General features: G+C 44.5%; 1 protein-coding gene across 7 annotated transcripts in view; it reads right to left on the reverse strand.

Annotated features, from left to right (window-relative positions):
* Nucleotides 1-2,478: 2,478 nt before the first annotated feature.
* Nucleotides 2,479-27,919, reverse strand: part of PLEKHM1 (pleckstrin homology and RUN domain containing M1) — a 30,902-nt gene continuing 5,461 nt past the window's right edge. For 3 of the 7 annotated variants that reach the window (XM_066628819.1, XM_066628817.1, XM_066628820.1), the window contains 13 exons: nucleotides 25,695-25,884; nucleotides 23,106-23,195; nucleotides 21,491-21,586; nucleotides 20,655-20,902; nucleotides 19,027-19,656; nucleotides 15,963-16,401; nucleotides 12,561-12,801; nucleotides 11,475-12,398; nucleotides 10,332-10,477; nucleotides 8,822-9,015; nucleotides 7,556-7,619; nucleotides 6,356-6,513; nucleotides 2,479-3,317 (listed from right to left, as the gene is read on the reverse strand). In XM_066628819.1, coding sequence (XP_066484916.1) covers nucleotides 3,206-3,317; nucleotides 6,356-6,513; nucleotides 7,556-7,619; nucleotides 8,822-9,015; nucleotides 10,332-10,477; nucleotides 11,475-12,398; nucleotides 12,561-12,801; nucleotides 15,963-16,401; nucleotides 19,027-19,656; nucleotides 20,655-20,902; nucleotides 21,491-21,544 — 3,210 coding nt within the window. In that variant the 5' untranslated portion in view covers nucleotides 21,545-21,586; nucleotides 23,106-23,195; nucleotides 25,695-25,884 and the 3' untranslated portion in view covers nucleotides 2,479-3,205. Of the gene's footprint in view, nucleotides 3,318-6,355; nucleotides 6,514-7,555; nucleotides 7,620-8,821; nucleotides 9,016-10,331; nucleotides 10,478-11,474; nucleotides 12,399-12,560; nucleotides 12,802-15,962; nucleotides 16,402-19,026; nucleotides 19,657-20,654; nucleotides 20,903-21,490; nucleotides 21,587-23,100; nucleotides 23,196-25,694; nucleotides 26,187-27,919 lie in introns of those variants that run through there. The other 4 variants (XM_066628822.1, XM_066628818.1, XM_066628823.1 and 1 more) reach the window with 4 other exon arrangements.

Below are 27,919 nucleotides of genomic sequence, written 5' to 3' on the forward strand. Positions count from 1 at the left end.
CCCAACAGCTTGGGAACCATGGCCTTAAAGGGAATGCTGTACACAAGCCACTGCATTCTGCACTAATTGCAACTTCCAGACCATCTTTAAAGGCAGGCCCATGTAAAGCCTGTTACAGTAATCTAATTGCGATGTCATGGGCCAGGGCCTATGAGAGCAATTTTATTGGGGGGTACAAATTTTCTTTTGGGCCACTTCCCAAAGGGGGAGAAGGCAATGGGGCAGTAGAATGGGTCAAAATAGGGCAGGGGGAGGGTGCTGACAGCCACAATTGTCTTTGCAGCCCAGGGCTACTAGGCTTCTTGATGCAGAGCCCAGGTCTACCTGACCTTGCAGCTAGATAAAGTAATATGGAAAATCAAACACACTCCTAAGTCTCTCTAAAATCTTTGAAATAAAGAAAATTCATTGCAGAAAATTAGCATCGTATTTAGACTCACACTAGAATGGACCAAAATGAACTTCTGCAGCAGCTGTAGCCCTGCAGCTGGGTCCATGAGCTTCTATACACTCCATTACAGTTAAGGAGATCCACAAGCCAGACAGCTGCTGTAGCAGGCCGGTTTCCACCCTGATTTGACACTGGATGCATTCCTGGGCCCGGTGTGCATGGCTTGCAGCAGCAGTTAACACTGCAGGCACTGCACCCGATTGTGAACATAAGAACATAAGAACAGCCCCACTGGATCAGGCCATAGGCCCATCTAGTCCAGCTTCCTGTATCTCACAGCGGCCCACCAAATGCCCCAGGGAGCACACCAGATAACAAGAGACCTCATCCTGGTGCCCTCCCTTGCATCTGGCTTTCTGACATAACCCATTTCTAAAATCAGGAGGTTGCGCATACACATCATGGCTTGTACCCCGTAATGGATTTTTCCTCCAGAAACTTGTCCAATCCCCTTTTAAAGGCGTCCAGGCTAGACGCCAACATCACATCCTGTGGCAAGGAGTTCCACAGACCAACCACATACTGAGTAAAGAAATATTTTCTTTTGTCTGTTCTAACTCTCCCAACACTCAATTTTAGTGGATGTACCCTGGTTCTGGTGTTATGTGAGAGTGTAAAGAGCATCTCCCTATCCACTCTGTCCATCCCCTGCATAATTTTGTATGTCTCAATCATGCCCCCCCTCAGGCGTCTCTTTTCTAGGCTAAAGAGGCCCAAACACCGTAGCCTTTCCTCATAAGGAAGGTGACCCAGCCCCGTAACCATCGCTCTCTTTTGCACCTTTTCCATTTCCACTATGTCTTTTTTGAGATGTGGCGACCAGAACTGGACACAATACTCCAGGTGTGGCCTTACCATAGATTTGTACAACGGCATTATAATACTATTATATAATATTATTATAATGGCATTCTGCCAGTCTGGAGAGATCCTTCTGGAGCTCCACACAATCACTTCTGGTCTTCACCACTCGGAAAAGTTTGGTGTCGTCTGCAAACTTAGCCACCTCACTGCTCACCCCTGTCTCCAGGTCATTTATGAAGAGGTTGAAAAGCACCGGTCCCAGGACAGATCCTTGGGGCACACCGCTTTTCACCTCTCTCCATTGTGAAAATTGCCCATTGACACCCACTCTCTGCTTCCTGGCCTCCAACCAGTTCTCAATCCATGAGAGGACCTGTCCTCTAATTCCCTGACTGTGGTGAGGGACTGTGTCGAACGCCTCCAGATATATAACGTCCACGGGTTCTCCCACATCCACATGCCTGTTGACCTTTTCAAAGAATTCTATAAGGTTCGTGAGGCAAGACTTACCCTTACAGAAGCCATGCTGACTCTCCCTCAGCAAGGCCTGTTCGTCTATGTGTTTTGAGATCCTATCTTTGATGAGGCATTCCACCATCTTACCCGGTATAGATGTTAGGCTGACTGGCCTATAGTTTCCCGGGTCCCCCCTCTTTCCCTTTTTAAAGATAGGTGTGACATTTGCTATCCTCCAATCTTCTGGCACCGTGGCTGTTTTGAGGGACAAGTTGCATATCTTAGTCAAGAGATCTGCAACTTCATTCTTCAATTCCTTAATAACTCTAGGGTGGATGCCATCAGGGCCCGGTGACTTATTGATCTTTAGTTTATCAATGAGGTAAACCTCATTGAGGTAAACCTCATCAGGCACATGATGTGCCTGAGCATCATGTGCAGGCAGCGAGTTCAGGTGAGACAGGAAAATGTCAGATCCCAGGAACTTTCTGGGCCCCCTCCTTTGACTCCTGGGGCCCCTTTCTGACCCTGGGCCCGGGTACAAATTGCCCCCTTTACCTCCCTCTCCTAGGCCCTGTTTTGGGCCACTGTGGTCAGGTCCTTCCCCCTTCCACTTTAGGCATTACTGTGACTAAAACATACCCTCCTCCCCAATACCCCACACTGTTGACTTTGTTTATGTGAACACAGGTCCACAAGATATGAACATTTCTTTTTCAAGGAACTATTTTAAGGAAATATGAGACTCGAAGATACATATGGGTTAGTTTCTTGTTAAATAAACTTTAATTATCTGTGTAGAAGAGTAAAAGGAAAATTAAAAAATCATCTGAACCTGAACCATTGGCTTAGCATTTTTTTTTAAAAAAAGAGCAAGCAAGCAGAAGAGTGGCTTATTTTTTGGAGAAAGGTCACTTTGTTTGGAGGATACCAGGAGGTGGAAGGATGAAATGTGTTCCCAGAGGATTCAGCAGGCATTTGGCACGTGGCATTTCAAGGGTGGTCTGTAAAGTGCAGAAGGCACGAGAACTTTGCTACAAAGTGCGTTAATTTTAAAAAACCCACACAAATCCACTCTGTCCATGGTTTGAATTGAGACGTTCACTAACATTTTGTTTCCCTAAGAGTTCTTGCTTTGCACGTCTTACAAATATCCAGTTTGTGAAGCACAAGAATCAATGTGGTGTCAGTCTGGAAAGGCAGTGGAGAATGAAGGCTGAGGAAATTATTCCCAGAGGTGGCAACAGATCAGCCCACAGAAGTCACCTTGCCCTCCTCATCTGCCCTCTGTAGGCCCCTTTCCTCTATAACTGATGTTAGCAAAGCCCATGAGAGATCATTGTGATCAATGTTGGGGCCAGTCACCGCTGGAAGGAGATGCATGGCTGGCACTGGGCTCTCCTTTACTCCACATGTCCTTTTTTAATTGCTCTCTGGGTTGCTTTATGGCCCTGGCCAGCCTCATTCAAGCAGCAGTGCACCCTAAGGTCATTTTCATGGGGACGCTTGCAGCTTTTGCTGGTATTTCTCCCGGCGTATGCACCGGGGACAAAAACTGGCATTTGTCTGGCAAGTGCTGTGGAAGACAGTTTTACACTCACTACACCTGGAAAAAAAAAAAAAGAGAAAGTCAATCACTGGAGGCAATATGAACCATGTTGTAGATTGCTGGAGTTGGGCTTAAGAAGAACTGACTTCTAAGAACTGACCACTAAGGCAGCTGTTCCCAAACTTACGGGGGTAATTGCGTCCCTGCAGCCTCTTCTTCCTGGCTTAGCTGAGCACTGCCATCTTAGAGCATGTAAAATCTTGCATGATCCAAGATGGCGGGACCCAAATCTGACAAGATCTTGCATGGTTCAAGATGGCAGCTCCTGGGAGAGCCTGTAGTCCCCACATGAAGCTGACAAGGAAAATGTATTGAGCGCCATGGAAAGCAAACTGAGCCACACATGCGTGTTTACTCATAAGCAGGCAACATGCCTTGGCTTCTGTCAAAGGCCAGGTGAAGGGGAATGCACAGCCACCAGAATGGTTCTGATCTGATGAATGTTGAGCTCAACAAAAGCTCAGAAGTCACCCTCCCACCGCAGTAAAAAAATATAAAAAAGAAGCTTAAGCGGCTGGTAAGGTATAACTTTCTGTGTTTAGCCTCATAAAACTAGGTGGGTCCTAATAGAGCGCCCTTTTAAAAAGTGGGTCTCAGTGTTCCAAAAGGTTTGGGAACCACTGGCCTATGTGATTTGTGCAATCCATTTAAGTGTGACAGAATTCAGCATTCCTGGATTTGAGAAATGAGTGTCCCCTGTTTGTAAGCAGCAATCAAAATATTTGGGGACTTTTCTGTCTTTATCTGACAGAAAAAGATAGCTCTGCTTAGAACAGACTTGCGCTCTGTGACGCCCCTGAGGGCTGGGAGGGTGTGCAAGAGGAAATGACCCCAGGCTACCACCTGTGCAGGACAGCGACTCAGGAAGCGCCTGCTGCCTTCACCAAAATAAAAGTATTCCTTGGAGCTATTGTCAGAAGAGCTCCAGGCACATCCTGCCAACTGGGGTAAATAGTCTGGCACAGGCAATAGGAAGTCATGTCATTCCAGCAAGCAGCCACTTCCTGCTGCAATGCATAACATAAGAACAGCCCCACTGGATCAGGCCATAGGCCCATCTAGTCCAGCTTCCTGTATCTCACAGCGGCCCACCAAATGCCCCAGGGAGCACACCAGATAACAAGAGTCCTCATCCTGGTGCCCTCCCTTGCATCTGGCATTCTGACATAACCCATTTCTAAAATCAGAAGGTTGCGCATACACATCATGGCTTGTACCCCATAATGGATTTTTCCTCCAGAAACTTGTCCAATCCCCTTTTAAAGGCGTCTATGCTAGACGCCAGCACCACATCCTGTGGCAAGGAGTTCCACAGACCGACCACACGCTGAGTAAAGAAATATTTCCTTTTATCTGTCCTAACCCGCCCAACACTCAATTTTAGTGGATGTCCCCTGGTTCTGGTATTATGTGAGAGTGTAAAGAGCATCTCCCTATCCACTCTGTCCATCCCCTGCATAATTTTGTATGTCTCAATCATGCCCCCCCTCAGGCGTCTCCTTTCTAGGCTGAAGAGGCCCAAACACCGTAGCCTTTCCTCATAAGGAAGGTGCCCCAGCCCCGTAACCATCGCTCTCTTTTGCACCTTTTCCATTTCCACTATGTCTTTTTTGAGATGCGGCGACCAGAACTGGACACAATACTCCAGGTGTGGCCTTACCATAGATTTGTACAACGGCATTATATTTGCCGTTTTGTTCTCAATACCCTTCCTAATGATCCCAAGCATAGAATTGTCCTTCTTCACTGCCGCCGCACATTGGGTCGACACTTTCATCGACCTGTCCACCACCACTCCAAGATCTCTCTCTTGATCTGTCACAGACAGCTCAGAACCCATCAGCCTATATCTAAAGTTTTGATTTTTTGCCCCAATGTGCATGACTTTACACTTACTGACATTGAAGCGCATCTGCCATTTTGCTGCCCATTCTGCCAGTCTGGAGAGATCCTTCTGGAGCTCCTCACAATCACTTCTGGTCTTCACCACTCAGAAAAGTTTGGTGTCGTCTGCAAACTTAGCCACTTCACTGCTCACCCCTGTCTCCAGGTCATTTATGAAGAGGTTGAAAAGCACCGGTCCCAGGACAGATCCTTGGGGCACACCGCTTTTCACCTCTCTCCATTGTGAAAATTGCCCATTGACACCCACTCTCTGCTTCCTGGCCTCCAACCAGTTCTCAATCCATGAGAGGACCTGTCCTCTAATTCCCTGACTGTGGAGTTTTTTCAGTAGCCAATAAGGAGAAGCTGATGAGGGCAATCCTCATGAGCCATGCTCAGCAGCTGTGATCCCAATGGTGTTACTCTCTCCAGGACACTGGGGCTCCACTTCTACAGTTCGAGAGATGAACTGAGAGCAGGAGTTATTCAAGGACCACTTCAAGGAGGAACTGATGACCAAATTCTTTTCAGGTAATTCCTATGGAAGGTGGATCTCCCTGGCCACTGAAGCACACTTTTTTTCTTCCTTACCAACAGGGCTGACTTTAAGCCAATTGAAACCCGTGCCTAAAGGGGCCCTGCACTAGGGCAATCTAGTCTTGTATGCAATTTTATATTAAAATGTACTTAGATCCATTTGTTCCATTAACTCACATGCACATTCTAAATGCACATTTTGATTGCTTTCCATTCTGCCACAGAGATATAAATTCTATGATAGAAATAAAATTTATCTCTGAGATTCCACATACTTTGGCTAGAGGTGAACCTGGAGCCCTGCAAAAAATATTTCCAATGGGTCCCTGCAGCTCCTAATGCTGGTCCTGCTTATCAACCACTAATTTCCAGAAACACTGCCCTCCTACAGCTGAAGACCTGGAAGGGACATTGTGCAAGTGTTGGACACTTGCATTGTTAATTCCAAGATGTTAATCCTAATCAGAATAGGGTTATGGTGAACATATATGGGAGGCACAGCTCTCCCATTCTCCTTCCCACTGTCCCACATCTTGCAAAAAAAAAAAAAAAAATCTGTTTCTTTAAAAACTTCAATCTAAAAGGGGGTGGGGAGAAGAAGGAACAATGCTCACCTGGTAGTGGTGTCAAATTCAAAAGGAAAGATGATGTCATTGCTGTTACAGAGCTGGCAGATGAAACCCCTCTGTGTGCAAAGGTCACAATTGTAGACGTGGTGAGAGGCAAACTGAATCAGAGACTGGAGAAATGTCTCGAACACACCATCTGCTATCTAAGAACAGAGAAGGCTATTAGCAGGTTGTGGGGTTGGGTAAGCAAGGAAACTGCTATATACATATTTTTTAATAATGATAAATAACTGCAGCTGCTTAAGAACCCAATCCTATGCATGACTACTCAGAAGTAAGTCCCATTATAGTCAATTGGGCTTACTCCCAGGTAAATGTGGATAGGCTTGCAGCCTCAGCTGTCAAAAATACACTTTGTTTCAGAAGATTTTTATCCTGCCTTTTGGCATAAAATTTCTAAAGCAGTTGTGACACCCTGATGCGATAGGACCAGCTTACACCTTCCCATCTACAGGTAGGTCCAACATAGATAATGTAATGTTAGGGCGAAAGGACAGATGAACCAGACACATGCTTTCTCTCTTGTAAGCCACCTCAAACTATTCTGGAGAGTCAGGATACAAATCTATTAAATAAATAAAAATATGGTGCAGAACATCAGTGGGGTGTCAAAGCTAAGCCTCAGCACCTGTTTTCAAGACTCTATGCACTCCCCAAGGTAAGGAAGGAAAACTGACTGTCTCAGAGCATGCAGAGAGTGGTTTTCAGTGTCTTATTATCCCCTCCTCTCCACGTGTGGCATGCTATGGTATAAAGCAGGGGTTCCCAAACTACTTACTTTGGCAACCCACTTCAGCCAAGATGCTGCAACCTAAAGTGGAAGGTGACCCGGAAGTGGCTTTCAGGTTCCTAAGGTGTGTACCGTGCCCCACAACACACACTTTGGGAAACGTGGCATGATACGTCAAATGACACGGAGGCTGTAAGTGTCCTGGAAGCAACTTCCAAATTTTCCACCATTTTAGGCTGCAGGGTCGGTAGGCCAATGAGGAATCGGGTTGCAGCCCACAGTTTGAGAAACATTGATCTAAATGGGGTAAGTAAGGCATGAAGAAGCCATCTGTGTGGGGCTTTCTGAATTGTGTCACGGGGAATCCTGTCTGGAGTCACATGGAGCTGGGAACAGTTTCTTGTGGCACAAGTCCACCTGCATCTAGCATAAGCAGAAGCTTCTTTATCTCATACCTGTCTCAGGTCAGCAATGCTGTATTTATGGGGACATTCCAGGAGGTAGTGTCGGTGATCAAGCCTTCAAATAGGAAACAAAAAGAGGGGGAACAAATGTGAGAGTCTCTTGTTCTCAAAGTTGATCAAACAAATGGACACTAAGGCTGCAATCCTAACCACACTTTCCTGAGAGTAAGCCCCATTGAACAAAACAGGACTTACTTCTGTGTAGACCTGGTTAGGATTGTGCCCCAAGTCTTATAAAAAAAAAATCCAGGAAAGAAGCAACCAAAACCCTGGGCCAGTATCAAAAGTAAGGAAAGAAGAATACCTGGCATTTGTATAGTGCTTTGAGTGTGCAACACACTGTCCTGACAAAAGGTTAATTTTTATCTCCCCCATATTGCGGATGGGTAAGACTGAGGTTGAAAAGAAGTGAGTTGCCTAAAGATACCTAGTGAGAATTCATGGCAGAGGCAAAGTTTGAAGAAGGGAAGTCTGATTTGCATCTCAGTGTCTTCACCACTGCACTGATTTCAAGAGTAAAGGATCAGCAAGGATGATTTATTTAATGTATTTCTACCCCACCTTTCCCCACTAACACGGGTGCTCAAGAATTCTTTCCTTTGACTCCCCTTCTTGGGGAAGAATCAAAGGAAAAGGAAAAAAAATGCAGAGCCCTGCCTCTTTGGCTCAACCACAAAGGGTAGAAACAAGGTCCTCAAGAACATACCCTGAATCTTTAACAAACATGGCATGAGCCTCCTGGCATGAGCCCAGCAAGTGTGGTCCTGCCCCAAATTCCATTTTCTCTTTAAAAGCCACCTTAAGGCTTTACAAGTAAAGGGGGACACTGCATTCTAAAAAGTTTAGCAAATAATCTGAGAGCCAAGCTCCTCAGCTACAGACATCTTGCATTTGATGCCCTTTGAACACTAGTGAATGTTATTTATCACATTTTTTATACCACCCTTTCAATAAGGAGCTCAGGGTTGGGTACACTGTTCCTCCCCTTCTTTTGTCCTCACAACAACCCTGTGAGGTAGGTTAGGCTGGGAGATAGTGACTGGCCCAAAGTCACCCAGGAAGCTACATGGCTCCGCAAGCATTTCAATCTGGGTCTTCCAGGTCTCAGTTCAACTCCTGAACCACTGCACCATGCTGGCTTGCCTAGTGGCATTCCTGTATTCCATTTTGGAATAGTGACATTGGGGATATGACTGGAGCAAGCCTGGGGCCTTGCAGATAAGAGGGGAGGCAGCCTCCTAACGAGTAAAGACCTACCGTTTGGTGATCTCCTTCAGGGCCCCACTTCGGCAGAGGACGAGGTAGTCCCCAAGGAGCTTCAGCTGCTCCCGGCTCCTGTGGATGCGGCTCATGTCTTCCACGTGGTCATAGAGAGTCTCATTCACCAGCTTCAAGTCAATCAACGGCTGGCTGTGGATCTGAGCCAGAAACTTCAGCACCTGACGACAGACCTGAGAGAGATATGATTGGATGAGGGCACCCTGTGAAGGCCCTGGTGTAACCAATAAAGAAGTCAGGTACAAGGGTCCTTATGTGGGCAGCCAGAAGGCTTCAGTTTCAGATTAACACCCCCTCCTGCATATGAGCAGCAAAATAGACTGTGCAGTTCTTGCCTGCTCACTTCAAAGTGTTAACTGTCAAAAAACCCCTTTGTGTTTTTCAGTGCCTTCGCAAAGTTCTCAAGGAGAAGAATGCTTGTGTGTGCCCTCAATTCCACCATCGCTTCATAGAGAGCCTAAATTGTTCAGGAGCACACAGAAGTCACAGGTCTGAGAATCTCAGTTTCGATTTTTGGAAAAGGAAACCTTAGCTATCAGGACTATAAATTGCAAAAATAAAAAATAAAAAAAAAATCCCTGGTTAAATCTCAGAAAGAAAAGCAGCCCAAATTACCAGGCATGGGTTTTAGCAACCTTCTGGATAGCCTTTTGCTCTTCTTCATAACTAACAGAAGTAAAATAAGTTGCGTAGTTTGCAAATTTGCCCCATTTGTGCAACTTAACCTAAACCTTGCAAATTGTTTAACAACAACAACAACAACAACAGTATTTATATACCGCTTTTCAACTAAATGTTCACAAAGCGGTTTACAGAGAAAAATCAAATAACTAAATGGCTCCCTGTCCCAAAAGGGCTCACAATCTAAAAAGATGCAAAAAGAATACCAGCAGACAGCCACTAAAACAGACAGTGCTGGGGTGAGGTGGGCCAGTTACTCTCCCCCTGCTAAAAAAAGGAGCACCCACTTGAAAAAGTGCCTCTTACCCAATTAACTTGGGGCAGAATTTTAATCAATCCATCGTATCAACATAGCTTTCATCACTCCCCCTTCTAAGCTGTTTCTAGGCTCTTGAACGGCACCTTCTACTACAGCAGGATGAAACAAATAGTAATTGGTACTACTTGCGGGCAATTTATCTTTTGTTGTCAAAATTTGTGGTTGTTTTCCTTTAAACATAAAAAGAAGGTTGGAGTAGAAGGTAGAGCATGCAGGAGAGAGACTGGAGCAACTGGAAGCACAGCCAACTGGAAGTCCCACCTAGGCCTTCAGAAGGTTACGCTAAAACAGTGTGTGTTTTCAGGCTTTTCCTCATGGGAGCTAGGAACATGTTTTTAAGAAGCAAATTCAATAATGCAGCTTGTCTTCATGCTGGTTTTGGACTCGAGTATGGTACACAAGGCATATTTGACAGGTGGGGATGCTTAGATGTTGTGTTCTCCCCCTTGCCAGCGCCATGCCCTCTTCCCTTCAGTTGCCCAGACTTACCGGACGTCTGGCGAGATCCCAGTTATGGATCAGGCGTGAAGGAATCACAGACTCGTCATCCTGGTGGCAACTGTCACAGTAATAGAGGCCTGTGAATGAGCACAGCTTGGGTTTTATGAAGGAAAAGCCGATCTGTCTGGAGCAGCCTGGAAGGGTAGGCACAAACTGTGAGGTTTCTAAGTATGCTAAAAACAGACGCTTCCCTATCCAAGAACCTTTCACATTGACTTTTGTCTTGTACATGTTTCAAACCAGACCCCCTCTTTTCTATGCTCCCTCATTTCTGGCTGTGCTTCTAACCTAAAGTCGAGGATGCATTTTGATTACTTGACTAGTATGAAGTTTCCCTAATTCAAACCTCATTTTTTGTTGGTAACAGCCCTACCATCACCAGTAGGTAGCTGGTAGACAAGGTGGATCCCTTCTGACATCAAGGAGTGCAGACAACCCTATCATTAGAAGGAAGCAGAAGGTCAAAAGTATAATAATAAAGTAACTGACCATCATGTGGAAAAGTATCATTAAGATTTGCTGCCTCAGGCATCCAAATATTTTGGGCCACTTCTGCCAAGGATGCATGTCCACATCTTCTGATCACTGGAAATATTTCCAAAATCATGCACAGTGAATACCTAGGTTTACCATTTAGGAGGCAGTTTTGGTCACTATGCATCGTCAGAAGGGCAGAGGCATGCTTTCTCCATTGCGCTCTCCTCCTCTCTCTCCTCCCGCCCCTGCAGTTGCTGTATCAGCAGGAAGATGAAGAGAATCTTCTAATTGCAAATGGTAGATGGGGAGGGGAGCACTCTCTAACGATCACAGCTTCATCAGATGTTCCACACCTGCTGCTTTACAACTCAAATTGCATCAGACAAAACCAAGCAAAATAGAAATTATGGTTGTAAAAGAAACATAGAAAGTTACAATTTGCCTGCAGAAATGGCCCTGTTGCCCCACAACAATTTCTTGATGCCCTCCCTGACTTTACCTGCTTTAATCCCAATCTGATACCCCAATAACTAAAGTTTGAGCCCAATTAGTTATTTGATTTTCTCTGTAAACTACTGGGTGAAATTTATTTTTTAATTGAAAAGCGGTATATAAATTATTATATCTTTGCTACCAGTTGGCCCCCTCCTATACCTGCACATATGAAGCTCTGGCAGTCCAGTCCCTTCTCTGTGGGAATGGCAACCAAGTACTGCAGGAGGAATCCATTCTCCTTGACAGTGCTTTTCAATAGCGCCTGCGAATTTCCATCCAGGTTGCCTCCAAGCGTGAGAGCCTCCTCAGCAGTTTCAAGGTAGGACATGAGCACGCGGCGGACCAGGTCTCTCCAGTCGGTGGCCTCTTCAGCATTCTCCGCTCTCAACTTCAGCACTGCTTTGGAGGTGATGATCTTGAAGAAGGCAGGACCACCCAGGCTCACATCAGGCAGGATGTCCTGGATGGTTTCAATCCCATAGCTGTTGCTCAGGGTTTTTTCACCATTTCTGGCCCTGAAACACTTCAAGGCATCCAAGGACAAAGAGAAAACAAAAGGGGCCCACGTTCTTTCTGCCGCTACATACAGAACAGACTCTTTGATTGCATCCAACTCAGGTGCCACAGCACATGTCCAGTCCAACCCATTCTCCCCAGTACCACCATACTGAAAGAGGGCAGGGTGGTCACTTGGTGGTCCACTGTCACCAGAGCCCACTTCGAGGTCCTCCATGGCCTCTGAGCACTCCAGAGTCTCCCACTCTTCCTCCAGCTGAGGCCTGCATTTCTGAAGAGCCTCATGCAACCGATCCAGCCAGTCCTCTGCCTCATCCTGAGAGGCAGCCCGAAGGCACAGCCGTCTGCCTGAGAAGACCAGGTCAAAGCGGCCGTCACTGTGAGCCAGCCCCAGCGACTCACACCGCAGCAGGGAGCAGTTCTCCACACACACCCGTTCCTCGTTGTCCACAAAGAGGCGCAGTTCTAGTGGGGACAGCTCGCAGAAGAACTCCTTCCAGATGCCCATGCCCCCTCGCCGCTCCAGGGTGCCTAGCTTCAGCAATCCGCGAAATGGATTAGAAAGACCTGGGGGGGGGGGGGTGGAAGAAGAAGAGAATTCTGAGTCCATGCAGACTTGTGCTGGAGCACCCTCCCAGAAACAAAAGTTCTATTTTTAAAAAATGTTAAAATGTTTATTTCAGGTAAAAATGCCCTTATTCTCCACACCCCGTCTTGTTATTCAGTTACCCATCTGTCTGCGATGCACCACACTAAAGCCTTTCGATTCCTGCTCAGGGGACAGCTTGGGTTTCCCAGCTTCCAAGGGTAATGCATGAAGCCTGCTCTGATCCAGGGCACTGCTTGGTATTGGAGGTTGGCCATTAGCCAGCATGCCCAGCGAGGGACTGCGCGAGTTGGAGAGGCCTTTTCCCATCTCCTCAGAAGGTGAAGGTAGGGAAAAATCATCCTCAGTGATCCAGTTTGTTTTCTGTGGGGGAATAAAAAAAAAAAGAAATGCTCCTTATCTAGATGATGCATTTAATACAGTGGAGCTGAGCGAATGCAGACAGATATAGTGAGTTACATTTAGCACAAGAAGTTTTTACCATGCTAGTTTTTATCATGCTAAGTGACACTAGAGGGCTTGCCATTTAGGGTGAACTAGACTGGGGTGGAAGTGAGGGTAGTGAAAAGGATTGTTGCATTTGTAATATTTCTTAAACTATGTAGAGATACTGATTTCAACAGTAATCTTAGTTATTTGTATCATCAAAACTTTTTTAGTTATCTTAAATTTTGTGATTTTAATCTATCCTACTGCCTAATGCAGTGGTTCTCACACATTTAGCACCAGGACCCTCTTTTTAGAATGAGAATCTGTCAGGACCCACCAGAAGTAATGTCATGACTGGAAGTGACATCATCAACATCATTTTTAACAATCCTGGACTGCAATCCTACCCACACTTACCCAGGAAAAAGTCCCATTTGCTATCATTGTTAAAAGAATATACAGAGTAGCTTGTTAAAAGTACAGGTCTGTAACATTTCCCCAGATGCAGTCACATATCATGGTAGCATCAAGTCTAATATATTAAAAATAAAACATTGAAATGAATGGGGACCCACCAGAAATTGGCTCGCGACCCACCTAGTTGGTCCCAACCCACAGTCTGAGAAACACTGGATTGTATTATATAATTGCATAATGTAATATGTGGTTAAACTATTGATGTGATGCAAAAAATGGCAGCATTTTAAAAATCCTGACACAAAAGTTAATAAATACCAAAATATTCAGATACACATAAAATTGTTCAAATTGTTACATAGTGATAGCAGGGGTACTGGGGCAGGGAAGACAGGGCAGGGGAACTGATTACCTTCCGCTTAGCTGGATTTAAGTTAGACAGTGAACAGATCTATCAACTTATAACTAAACCACCTTTGGCTATTATATGTTGGGAACAATCAATAGAAGAGGCTTTGTCCACATGAGCATTACTTCATGAGATCTCGGGTAAACTCCTACTATTGAACGCATGTAATTTTTATAATCATAATCAATAATTAGACTTTTTCTTGATATGACAGGAAAAATTCCAGGCACTAGATCTTAGAGAAATGGCATGGCTAGTGTCTAAGAAGTCAAAATTGTTATTCAGACACGTGTGATATGTTAGCAGATCTATTTGACAGAGTTCATAATTCACCTATAGCCATCCTGGGAATCCCAGCTTCCAAGGACAATGCATGAAGTCTGCTCTGATCCAGAGCAGATCTGCTCTGATTGCTCTGATCCAGGACTGAGGTGAGATTTGAATTTGTGCCTCTCACATTTCAGTTCAGTGCTCTACCTGCAGGGGTCATGCTGACTGGTTTGGGGACTCAGAGCCAAGATTCTGAGCCTTCCACAACCAGGACTGGAGTACCCTGGATAGTAAGTTTACAGCCTCCAAAAGACTCTCTTCTGAATGTCTGTAGAACAGATAGCAGGTATTTGGACAGAGTGAGCTAAGCAGGATGGCATCACTTCCTGTTGACATGTGTGTTACATGAAGATTGGCAGGTTGCCAGGCATGAGAAATACTTCCTTTGGAGGCACTCTGTAGCCAAGGGGAAAGGGAATGGGAGAGAGGATGTTTCGAGTAACAGCAAAGAAAAGCATTTCCTGACCTTTAAAGTGACCTCTTCATCCACAATTCATTCAGTGCCATGGGTCTTGCTCATGAGCTGCTACTACCCATACCTATAATTTTAGTCTCCAGCTGGTATACACAGACCAACTTCCCAATTTGAGGCCAAATAGTCCTCTCCCCTTGGACTACAAAGTAACACAGGTAGATAGCCAAAGAGTGCTGGAAGAAAGAGTGCCTCTGAGCATGTGGTGCAAACTGACTCATGCAAGTGAGTAAAGTCGCACAACTCAAAAGAAAGTTAAAAAAAATCCTCCAGATTAACTTATTAAATATTACCTTGGGAGCTCAATGCCTTGTCCACCACACAAACTCTCCTTTGAAAACTGTACCCAGCTGTGCATTTTATAAAACAACTAAAAATCAGAGGACTGTAAAGAACCAAAAGCTATCTAGTCCAGCCTACTCGGGCAATGAGGCAGAACCACCTCCACCCACACAATTGGGAAGCAAGCCTAAGCAGAAAACAAATACCACACAGAAATGATGCCTATAGAGCAGGGCTGTCAAACATAAGGCCCACAGGATGGATACGGACCATGGAAGATTTTTATCTGGCCTATGTGACAACAGGGCTCTCCCAGCACCACCACAAGCTGCTTTCAAGCTGCTGAACAGAGAAGTGACACCTCAGCAGAAGTGGCACTGCTGGAAGGGTGGCCCACATGATAATTGCGACCTCCCATATCTTGAAAATAAGATCAACATCTGCATATTTTTTCTTCTGTCATTACAGCTAATGAATTCCTAGGAGAGAGAAAAGTGCCTGTTTCTGGTCACTGCTTGCTTAATGACATTACTTCCTGCTTAATGAAGGCACCATGAATGCTATTTGGTCCACTGTAAGAAACGAGTTTCACACCCCTGCTATAGATGATGTGGAATGTAGGCATGAGACTGAGCAAGGAGCTGGAGGTCTCTAGTTCAAATCTCAGCTCAGTCATGAACTCATTAAGTGGTCTTAGGCAAGCCACTCTCACTGAACCTCCATCCTCATTCCATTTCAGCACGTGTAATATGAGGATAATGTTGTACAAAGGGAAAATTGTATCTCTGAAATACTGCAAGGATGTAGAAAAAACTTCCTAGAAATACTAAAGGCCAAGCTAAACATTACAATAACGTGTGAGCTGGCCCTTTAAGAGCTTTGTGTTTGTGAAAAATCCTGTGCAGGCAGTGGCCTGAAGTGAAACAATGGCAGGGGCTTTAATATTTTGCCTCACAGTGGTTCTTCCCCTGGTGCTCTATTAGCAGTAGTAGTAGTAAAAAAAAAAAAAAAAAGCTTCCACTGAAATCCTCTAAGGCTGGGCACATAAGTTACTCCTTAAAATAACTTCTGTCAGAATTAACCTGTTATACAACACTTAGCTGTCTTCTTTATTCTCCAATACCTTTGCCCGCTTGAAAATTTCTGCAGAAAGGTAAATATAAAGAAAACACAAATAATTCCTACTGAACAAATTGTTGGTGAGACTGGTGAGAGAGGCTGTCCAGTCCGAGGAAGGCTTCCGTCATGACCATTAATTTGGCTGCTCCCGTCTTTAGCTCTTCTTTCAGTGTCGCACTGTGTTTGGGACTCATTCACTTCTCCTCTGGCGACATGTGTTGTTGGCAACTGGGAAGCCTGCTGGATCCGGACACAAACAGCTGGAGAGCACTCTGCTCTTTTTCTGGTTTTAAGTGAACTGTCAGCACTCAAAGGCTGCAAGTTTGCAGTGGCAGGAGGTGCTTTGACGTCACTGGGGCACTCTGCTGTTTCAGAACAATGAAGGGACGCACTGGCAGCTGCGAAGGGGCACTGTGGTGGGGAAGATTCAGATGGAATATGAACTTGTAGAATCTCTTCTACAGATTCTGGCTTTTTCTGTGCTCTGCTGAATTCTGCTAACACCCTTGGAGGAAAAAATAAGAGGTTTAAATTCAAGAGCAACGAAAAAACATGTCCTTGGCAGCTGCATCTTCTACTGCAGCTGTGGATTCAACATTTAACTTGTGTAACAATTCTTGAACCACCACATGAGTACTACCAGAGACCACCTCAAGTACCACTGGTGGTACCTATACCACTGATTGAGAAACACTGAGATAGATCTTTTGCTTCTAAAATAATCTCTAGCTATTATTTTACAAATACATTGCTACTTATTTAGATTCTCATCTCATGTTCATCAAACTCATCATCAAGCTCCATGCTTATCAAGCTACAAGATCAAGGAAAAAGTCAAACCACTGTGGGACTAAGATATAATTAGTTTGGTCGTTTATTTTTTATAAATATACATAATTATAAGAGAGAGAGTGTGTTCCTGTGCAATTTTTGGGGCACAGACCAATTTTATTTTTAAAATTCGTAAATGAAGTGCTAATGAAGAATTTTACCCAAGGGTGTGTGTGTTCCTTTCCTAATCTTGGTATTTGGCTGCCACCTTTAAAAATGACAACCATGACTAATACAGTATATGTAGATATCTTGAGGCAAATTTTGAATTTCTAAACAAGGTGAAACATTAAAACAACTGACAACTGGGTAGGCCATACCACTGTTTTGGAACTATCCTTCTTTAAATGCAAAACGGTAACATTACAGACTACTTTTCAAGGCATGATATATAACAGCATCTTCTCCTAATGTCCAACAATCTTATTCTTTTGTGTTTCATTGTATCTTCATTATTTGCTTTTATTTTTTAGTAAACGAATAGAAGGTAAACTGTTAAAAACAATAGATATGGACCAGGAGCTGTACATTCTCAAACAAACCAAGGAGCCCGCACTTTTAGTCGCCAGAATCAGTCAAGAAAAAAACCTAACATGGGTGATAATGAAGCATGTATAACGTGAAGAAACTTCAACGTCGAAGAATCTTTCTTATCACTGAAATGATCACGAACAGAAAATTCCAGAATGGAAGAAATGGGGGCTGGTTTGGGTTCAACCAATTATCTTTATGTGGTGGTTGATGCAGGGAAGATAGCCCTGGAAGAATGAGGCAGAGACCCAGAAGATCAGAACTGACTGACCTCTCTCTTCCTTCCCCCTGAAAAGCCAGTAAATGGAGAGGTAAGGAAAAGTCTCCACACAGTCCAAGATGAGGGTAATGATGGTGAAAAATACTCTGGAGAAACTTGCTTCCGAAACCTAGTAAATATATGACACTATCACAAGAAAAAACAAGGCCTTTGCGACAAGCGATGACTGTAAGCAAGAGGACAGGAAAGCTGAGCTACAATGAAAAAAAACTAGCCTTCTGTAACAAATAGATTACCATGACTAGAAAAAAGTTTACAATGCAGGATTTACTTATCTGAGCCTTTTGCTGCTTACTCCAGATGGAACATTCCACAAACCAAATCCAAGATTGTAATACTGATGTAACTCCAGTTAATCATCACACCAACATGCATTAAAATATTGCAGAAAGTTATGGAGTAAAGCCTCACCAAGCAAGACATGGCATGAATACGCCTCTTCAAGGATGCTGCCAGCTGATATCAGCAGGAGGTAGCACTGCACTTCATTAAATATGTTTATGATTAAGAACTGTGGAAGACTGGCACAAAACAAAATAGTCTCAAAGTCATTTGGGCTTGGTCCTAACATCTACCTTATTTCTGGCAAATAAATGTTGGTCAATAATGATGTTTTTTGCGTTTAAAAGAGCTGCCAAATAGTGAGCCATTACTCAAAAACTACAAAATTTCCTTCATATTTTGATAATACTGAGACTCATTTAGACATTCAAAAATTGGCCACACAGGTCCGAAGAGAGCAAGATGTAACCATCTCACAAGTCATGGCTGCCACTATTAAAATGGTAACCAAACACCAGGATTAGAAATGTGACACCTGCCCACCTGACACCCTCTAGCACAAACTTTCATTCCAGGCACCTCAAAAATGATTTGAGTGTTTTTTAACTTGTTATAATTGTGTTTATTTTTTTTGGTATTCTTTTATTTGTTGTTGTAAGCTGCCTTGGGTCCCTTCGGGGAGAAAGGCAGGATATAAATGTAGTAAATAAATAAATAAATAAATTTTCAGTATAATTTATTGCCTTTTATGCTTGTATTACTTATTCTTGTTGTGTTTGTGATCCATTTATATACTGTAGGCCCTCCTTATTGGCAGGCTCAGCTTCCGTGGATTTGAATATCCATGGAGGCCGAGCCCTGGGCTGGAGGGCCTCAGAGGATCTCCCAGAAATGACTGAAATTGCCTTCCAGAAAGCCTCAGAAGGCCTCCTGGATGCTTCCATAAAGCACTTCTGGTTTGCCAGTGTGGGTCCCCCACAGATTTCAATATCCATGGAATTCAGTATCTGGGGGGAGTCTAGGAATGGATCCCCCATGGATACAGAGGACCCACTGCATGCTTAATTGAGTTGATAAACTAATATGATGAATATGTTTAGATAAGTTAAAACATGGTTTCCAGTCACAGACGTTTTCCTCACAATGCCCACTGATTTTGTATGATTGGACTAAATTTGGCCCACCGTCCTTATTCTACATACTCACTCTTGGAGGGACTGGTCCAAGTCCTTCGCTGTTGCCGTGCCAAGTTCAGAGTTGTTTGAGACTGGCCCCTCGCCTCTGTCAGGACTCTGGGTGCAGCTTCCAGGTAGAAGACTGTCAGAGCCAAGACTAGAAGAGAGTTGCGAGGAACCTGTTGTGCTGATGCTAAGGTTGGGTGCTGTGAGTTTATCAGCCTTTTGGCTTTTAGGAACAGGTAAGATGGCAGGATGAGTTTCGACTTCATCAGAACCAGAAGACAGTGAGACAGAGCCCAGTGATTCCTTCCTCCGGGGCTCCAAACCCACCAGGGCATCCAGCATCTCCGAGGCAGGGCAAAGGCCCGATAATGACAAAGGCGTGGCAGTCCATTCATTCAAAACTGCTGACTTGTAGGAGAGGTCAAAGGCCAGAGAGGACAAGCCCTGCAAGTAGCTGAGGAGGAACTCACCCTCCTCTGCGTCCAGCAGCAGGGCTGGTGAACGGTAATACTCAGAGAGGCGATCCTTTTCGTGAAGCAGGAGTTTCAGGTAGCACTCCATCAGGCCATCGTTCAGCGCCAGTCTCAGCCATGCACGGCAGCGGCCCACATCTGTGTTGATGAAGTCCAGGTGTTCCAGTTCGGAAATAATGTTTCTAGAGGAACAAAAGAAAGGGCAATGCGAAAAGGAGGAGAATGCACAAAATCCATAAAGCAACAGTTCCACTGGAGAGTGGAAGAATGACCTGCCTGTGAATGTGGACTAATTCAGAGAAAGTTGGGCATGATGAACTTTTCAGAGGGGAAAAAGAAGGGAAGGGCACATTGAGGGGGGGTGTTATGCAGACACAACCACAACAGCTCTTGTGTCAGCTGGCTCACAGGTGGGCAGAATTCAGGGTTGATGAATCTACTTTGCTTTTCTTCTTCTTCCTCACAAGACCCCCAAGAATCACCAACTAGAGCCAGGTGCTAGATAGTAACCTAAGAGGCAAACATACATGTTGAATTAAGACACAGGGTGTTTCAGAGCATATGCTCAGGCCAGGGCTTGTCCTGCCATGTAGCAACATGAAACAATCATGTGGTGAGGCACACTTGGGGGGATGGTGAATGGAAATGCCCCCAGCCTATCTGCCCACCATCCACACCAGCCTACTGCTGTGCTGGGGGCTCCAATCACATTGCTGAAAGTAAGTTGGAAGAGGATCGCAGAGGCAGTGGCCTCCTGCTTTCACAATCCCTGGCTCTGACCAGGAATTTGCTTTCAGTAGCAGACCTGAACTTGCACTTCTTTCACACAAAATTCCGTGCCTGGTTTTCTCCCTTGAAGCACCCTTCATTTCAGCAGTTTCATTTTGGAAGCAAAAAAGGGGAAATTTTTGCCACTGCAAAACAACTGAGAGCTACACACCCTTGCCACATCACCAGAGATCTACTTTCTGTTTTCTGCTAGTAGATGCCCACTGAAGCCCTTGTAAAACTTCAGTGGGAGCAGAAAGGTAGGTCCTGTTTAATCTGCAGTGCTTTCAGTTATTCTCTGAAATGAGAAGCCTCACTCTGGGTCATTCACACAAACATGATGCTCAAGTACACAATGCTAGAAAAATTTACAGTTACAAACTCATTCCTCAGAATGACAACCCTGCCTCACCTGTGAGTGATAGATTTTAGCAGGGCCCAGAAAACTGGCTGGGGAAGAGGAAGGCGGCCCCCAAGTTTTCTTCCTTTTGCTCCAGAATCTGCCTTGATATGCTTGGCCTTCAGTCCATGCACAAACACGGCCTCTAGTGCACAGCAGAGGATGTTGGCATCCCCATTGTCACTGGTTACAAGTGCATCAGAGGTCACATAGTGCTTCTGTAGGGCTTTGATGGAGTTCACCAGGTGCTTCTTGATCAGCTAGAGTAACACAGAAGAAGGTTGCATTAGACACTATCAGAGAAACCCCTCCCACTCAAAAATATTGAGCTGCAGAAACTGGCAGCTGTGTGCTGTGTTAAGCTCTGGGCACAGCATGTCAAGAAAGATGTTTAAAAGATGTCAAAGAGAATTGGGTGTGATTGATACCAATCTATTAGGCAAACCACTGAAGAAACTGTATACCTCTAGATTAGAAAAAAGTCCAGGGAGGTGAGAGAGAATACAAAGAACAGCAGCATCCTGTTCAGAAACCAAGGAGAGGGGCCAACGTGCTGTGTCTGGAATAAGCCCCACAGCAGATTTCAAACCAGTTCCTTCGATGCCTCAGAGCATGTGAATATACGAAGCTATCAATAGACTATTTGCACACATCTACCCAGCATGGTCTACTCTCATTCACAGCAGCTCTCCAGGGTCACAGGGAGAAGATTTTTCCCATCACTGGTGTAACAATCACGTCTAGACTACACTCAGCCTCTACCTCTACAGAGATTTGGAAACAGGTGCACTGCTACTTGATATTCCCCTTACTTTAGCCAATGCATAGACCAGTGCAACAGCATTCACCTGGGTGGCTTCTTGTGCCTGGCGTCCATTCTCCATTGTGTGGTTGGAATGCATGTCTTCTCCTGCTTCTGCCCAGTTCTGGAATCACATGTTAACCTAAGTAGGAGGGAACAGAAAGGAGAATAGCTGAGCACTGCAAAAGCAAGATCATGATTCTATGTTAATTAATCTGAAACAACTCCCATCTCCTGGTTTATGTACACAAAAAAAGCACACATAAGGAGACACTCAAGTCAGACTAGGAAACAAGGCCAGTGCAAACCCCTTCTGATGGGCAATAGCACCACACACCCAGAAGACCAAAAAGAGATCAGACCACACAGTTCAAAGTCTAAATACCACACAGAGAGCAGGTAAACTACAGAATGGTGCTTACAGAGTGTTTGAGTGACTTGAGCATGTGAGCCAAGCCATGTGGAACACAGAAGCCACCTACTTCCAAACCACCACAATGAGCCAATGGCCAGACCGACCTAGGGATACAATCCTTTCACAACCACAAGCATGATCATAAGGCAAAATTGGAGCATTAGTACCTCCAATCCATGGAGATTTCACACGAGAACTGTCACCGCAGTGCCTGACAACCTGTCTAGTTGTGCCTGTCCTGTTGCCTCAGAGAAAGGGGACAAAACACCCAGTATTATACTATCACTCTCTATGGCAATCAATTCCAGGTTGCCTCCTCCCATTATCCTAATCTTCCCTTTTACCAGTAAGGACATTCAGAGCTCCCCAGATGTAACCAACTGGTTTTCACCACTTATCTAACTGCAAACTGACCACGCAGACATAAACACACTACAAGTTGAGTCTCAGTATTTCCGATGGTTCAGTTCCCAGAACTCACCTGGGTGTCAAAAATTGAACTAAAGCAAATCCATTTAAAAAACAATATCCTTTAGCTCACCAATTTAAAAACAGCCCTGCTGACCTTTGTCATGCATACAGAAGCAATGAGTCTCTCTCCAGGCGCTTAGGAAGGCTTCACTCCAAGACAGCCACACCTCCCTTCCCCTAGAGCCCAGTGCAGGGAAAGAATGGAGGAGGTGATAGTAACTTGCATTCTTTCATGTACTCAGGGGGAAGGGAGGAGTTCCTTAGAACATAAGAATAGCCCACTGGAACAGGTCATAGGCCCATCTAGTCCAGCTTCCTATATCTCACAGCCCACCAAATGCACACCAGATAACAAGAGACCTGAATCCTGGTGACCTGGTGACCCAGGGAGCACACCAGATAACAAGAGACCTGAACCCTTCCATCTGGCATTCTGACATAGCCCACTTCTAAGTTGCACATACACATCATGGCTTGTAACCCATAATGGATTTTTCCTCCAGAAATTTGTCCAATCCCCTTTTAAAGGCATCTAGGCCAGATGCCATCACCACATCCTGTGACAATGAGTTCCACAGACCAACCACACGCTGAGTGAGAATGAGGCTGTTCTAAGTGCCTGGAAAGAGAATGATTGATGGATTGTCTACCAGCTTCCTCTCCCTCATTAACGATGCTATTGTTAAATGTCTTTTTTCCTTTGATTTAAAGGAAATCATCGCATTGAGATAAAACTGCAGGTAAAAAATCCATGGATAATTAGGTTTTACCTTACCCTGCTTGGTTGGAGACAGGCTGAGCTGTATGAATCACAAAGTCCAAGCAGCAGAGAAATTACAGCCACTGGCAAAAGCTCCACAGCTGCCTGGGGGAAAGGAGTAGGGGAAGAGGGTAAGCCATCTGCCTCCATGTGAACCTGGTCACAAGACTTCCTAAACTCTGGATGCTGCAGTTTTGAAAGCTGAACACAACCATCACATGCAGCTCCCAACTTTGACCTGTATGTTTAATTTGCCAGGTCAGTAGGTCAGAAGCAACTCTTCATTACTGGTACCAATTGGATTCCCTTCTGGGGAACAAGTGAGAGAGGAGGCTGGTGTAGTTTTTGGGTGTCTGCCCCTCAGAGGTCCAAATTCATACCCTACCCCTGACATGTATTATCCAGGTGGCCAGGAATGACACTTCCTGCAACCTAAACACAAACATAATGGAATCATACAGTAAATACATAATGCATCAGCAGCACTGCATTTTCCAGCAGCCTGAGAAACTAAGATTTTTCAGTTATAGGAAGTGCTGGGGCCATAGCTCCATGGTAGAGGACATGCTTTGCACACAGAAAGCCCCAGGTTCAACCCCCCAGAATGTCCAGTTCAAAGACTCTCAGGAAGGAGCACTGTGAAAGACCCTGCCTGAACCTTGGGAAGCTACTTCCAATTAGGCCACTGGTAGAGGGTATCTCTTAATATCTGTCACCACCAGATTCTGGGATTCTTGCATCTGGGGGCGCAGGGCTAGTACCAGCCTCACTATATGTTTTCAATTCCAGAGCTCAGCTCTAGAATGTAAGGTTGTAACACAAACAAGCATGCCTCTGAGCATGCGCAGAGTTCTCCCTTCCTCCAATATAGGAGATAACAAGCAGTTCCCATTTGTTTTGAGTTTTGTATAGGACAGGATAGATCAGGGGTGTCAAACATAAGGCCTGTGGGCCAAATGTGGCCTCTGAAAGCAATTTATCTGTCTCCTTTATAATTGGGTTCTCCCAGCTTCATAACTGGGCTCTCTCATATCTTGAACATACGAACAAGACTTGCACATTTTCTCTTCTGTCATTTGCAGCTAATGCGTTTCTATGTGAGAACAACGTGCTTATTTCTGGCCACCATCTGCTTAATGATGTCACTTCTGCCCTCTGCAGGAGCCATGAATGCTAACTTCGCCCTCTGTATGAAATGGGTTTGACACCACTGGGTTAGATAGTGCAACTTTCAAATCTCTCTCTCTCTCTCTTTCAAAGGAAGGACGTACAGTCTACCAATTCAGAAAACACCAGTATCTGAAATGCTTTCATATTGAACAGCCCCTATATCTACTGTTTTTCTAGAAATTGCCAGCCTTGACATCAAGTCTTTGGAACTCAATGGCTTTCCTCAAGGGCTTAATTTGAGTGTTTGTTTAGTTTTACAACCCAGTCTAGCCGCTATAGCCCAGAGCAAGCCAGCACAGCTCCGATAAACACACAAAAGTAAAGTTAAATCAGCAGCCTAGGCACATTTACTTGGAACTAGATCTTGTGATCCAGGTAGCTCACACACAAAAAATTCTGTTTTGAATGCCAGTGCTGAGCCCTGGACACATGGAGTGTGCCTTTCCTTCATTACTGATAACGATAGGTGTTTGTTTCAGGTGAGAGATAGGTTTACAGCTTGGGTCTTATAGAAAACCGTGGGCTTACTTCTGAGTAAGATAAATAACACAGTTTTCAAACATCTCTACTGATAACCCTATGGCCCTTGCTATAACACTTCAAGTTCCATAAAGGTTCTGGGGCCCATGCACCTTATCACGAACACTTCCTGCTTCAAAGTCCAGATCTGGTGGAGGTGCAGGGGAAACACTCAAAGATACTGATTATTTACACACACCACACCAATCCGTGGCAAGAGTAACAGAGCCAAATTAAAAAAAACAAAAACCTGTTGACAACCACTTGTTTGCAAATAAAGCCTCAACATTATGACCAAGAAACCTAGAACCAATTCCCTGTGCAATCGGCACTTCCCATGGGAGACAGTTGGGCTACTGCTGACAATAAATACAAAACACTGGGCTGAGTGCCAGCGTGAGCAGAGGCTCCAAGGCACTGTTCCCAAAAGTCTCTTTGCAAACAAACACTGGAAGAAAATAGAGCAGCGGAGGAAGGAGTGGGGAATCTGGACACTTCACAAACAGTGATACACAAAGGAATTCAAATGTTTACTTCACAGGGACCTTGTCTGCTCCCTGGGCTGTTCATATCCAAAGTGGTAGAAAACAAGAGTGCATTTAAGAACACCGGGGGGGGGGGGGTGTCATGCTCATCTGACTCAAACAAGGTCCATCCAAATCAGGACATCTGGAATAAAACCAGGCTCAGAGAACACAAAAATACCTAAGGGTCATCTAGCCCAAACCCTGGTCTAAATTCCCCATGTTCAAACCCATCTCATTCAAGTTGTTTTTCTAGAATAGCTTGTGTACATAAATACTAGTGTACAAAAAAGGCACATGTAAAGTATGCCTAAATTATGACAGGTGCAGCTAGGCAAGCATATATTTTGGCACAATCACAGATTGAGGCAGTATAATTTCATCCACTTACCTTGATGTTATCAAGGAAGTCGTCACACAGGTATTCGACCAGAGGCCTAAATCCCAGGGCTACTAGTGTTTTCCAGAAACTTGAAACAGCACATCTCAGAGGCAGTCAGATTCCTCCTTCCTTGGATTCCCTCGTCTTTAGTTTTAAGAAAACAGCAGCTCTGAGCAGGTGACAGACGCCAGGTCATAATCTTGGGACAGAGGATTGTAAGCAACAATAGACAAGTCACATGGTGACTCAGCCAAAGCCTGGAAACTTAAAAGCCATTCATCTCTCAGGCATGAACACTTTGTTCCACATAGCATGATGAGGAGGCTTTGTCTCCCTATCTGACAGATATCGTGCTCCTGCATTTAGGGTCTTTGTCCAGAATTCTGACAGGTAGAAACAGGTAGATTGTCAGTCTTCATTTACAATGATTGATGAAGACTTTAGGAACCCTTTCAAACTTGCCAAATCCCTTAGATCTTCCCTTTTTCCATCCCATCCATCCTACATAAAGAGAAAGAAATAGATCACTAGGTTCTGTCCTTTGGTCTCTGGGAACTAACTTCTCTTTCTTTAAAAAATAAAAATAAAATATATATATATATATATATATATATATATGATTGCAACATGGGAAGGCATTTACTGTGTAGGGCCTTTTCGGTAGTGGCACCAACATTATGGAACTCCCTTCCCCTTGATTTGAGAATGGCTCCCTCTCTTGAGAGTTTTTGGCGAGGCCTGAAAACACTGTTGTTTAAACAAGCCTTCTGATTTCTGGCCTTCTTAACATTTTTATACATCTTTTAGTTTTTTACAGGCTTGATTCCTCGGTGACTTGCTCTTTTATTCTGTCTTTTAATCTGTTTTTATGGCCCCTGTAATGTGTTTTTAAATGTTTTTATCTGCTATGTATTAATGTTTTTAAAAATCTGTTTTTTTAATATGTTGTTAGCCGCCTTGGGTCCCATTAAGGAGAAGGGCGGGATAAAAATAAAGTTTTATTATTATTATTATTATTATTATTATTAATCAGAGCAAGGGATATGCACATGTCTATATCTGTATGATTTGCATCTGTGTGTCTCTGCCATTGAGATTGTTACTATCAAGTTATTGTGAAAGGTTATATGAAAGGAAATGCCAACAAACTCTTAACAACAAAGGTCTAGTAAGTGGGTGTTGGAGGGTCCCCAGCCCAGTGTTGGGGCACATGCTCTGCATGTAAGCAGCCCCAGACACACTCTCTACACAGGTGTCTTGTACAGCAAGACCCTCTGCCTGAGATCCTGGAGAGGTGCTACCAATCCAAGAAAATCAGTTGAGTAGCAGAACTGTAGGGGAGTAAAACAACAACAACAAAACCAGGAACTGAAACTTAAGAACCCAGACCTTTGACCTACAAATTATGGGGATTTAAGGAAAACAAACTTAAAACAAAAGCAGCACAGAACTGGAATAGGCTTCTAAAGAGATGGTGGAATCTGCTTTCTCAAGGGGTTTCAGTAAAAGGTTCAGCAAGCCTGCTTCAAGGACACAATACAGATTTAGAATAATGTAATTAAATCAACAGATAGCTATTCTTCAGCTTCACTGGAACCCCCTCTATCCCCCCCAAATCCTTCGGAAATAACAATTTTGCTCACACCTGCTCTCTTCAGTCACCAGCAGCCTCCAGAAAAACAGATAGTTGGCACTAAAAAGGCACTTCCAGATGCACTTGCTACCTGAGATGCCTCCGTGTTTATTCTTGGCTGCCACGGCAGGAGCAGCAGCCTGCCGCAGAGAAGGGCTTTCCAGCTTGCTGTTGCTTTGTATCCAGGGTTTGGTTGATTACCCCAGACCAGCCAATGTGACAAACACCCTAACGATTGGGAGCAAGGAACACCTCACTCTCCATCACCTGTCTAAGGAAATTATTACGAAATGCACAAGGATTTCATCACCACGAGCCAATGGTCAGAGGGAAAGATTTCAAAAATCAAAGAGAAGCTGGCAGAAAGACATAGAAGGGTCATCAACACCATAGTGTTTTGTAACAGAAACCCGCCCGGTGTTGGTTACAGAATTTCCTTCTGTGCACTCAGAATGCTTATCTTGCACCACCTACTTGACATATTTCATGATAGTAAATGCAAAAGGAAGCTGTTGGCTAGAATCTGCCCTAGGCATTTGTGGGTTCCTAAAACCAGTTGGGCAAGTAGGCTTCCTTAACCATCAGGGTGTGGGAGAGGGGA

The sequence above is a fragment of the Tiliqua scincoides genome, chromosome 5 (genome assembly GCF_035046505.1).
Source record: "Tiliqua scincoides isolate rTilSci1 chromosome 5, rTilSci1.hap2, whole genome shotgun sequence".
NCBI classification, from domain to species: domain Eukaryota; kingdom Metazoa; phylum Chordata; class Lepidosauria; order Squamata; family Scincidae; genus Tiliqua; species Tiliqua scincoides.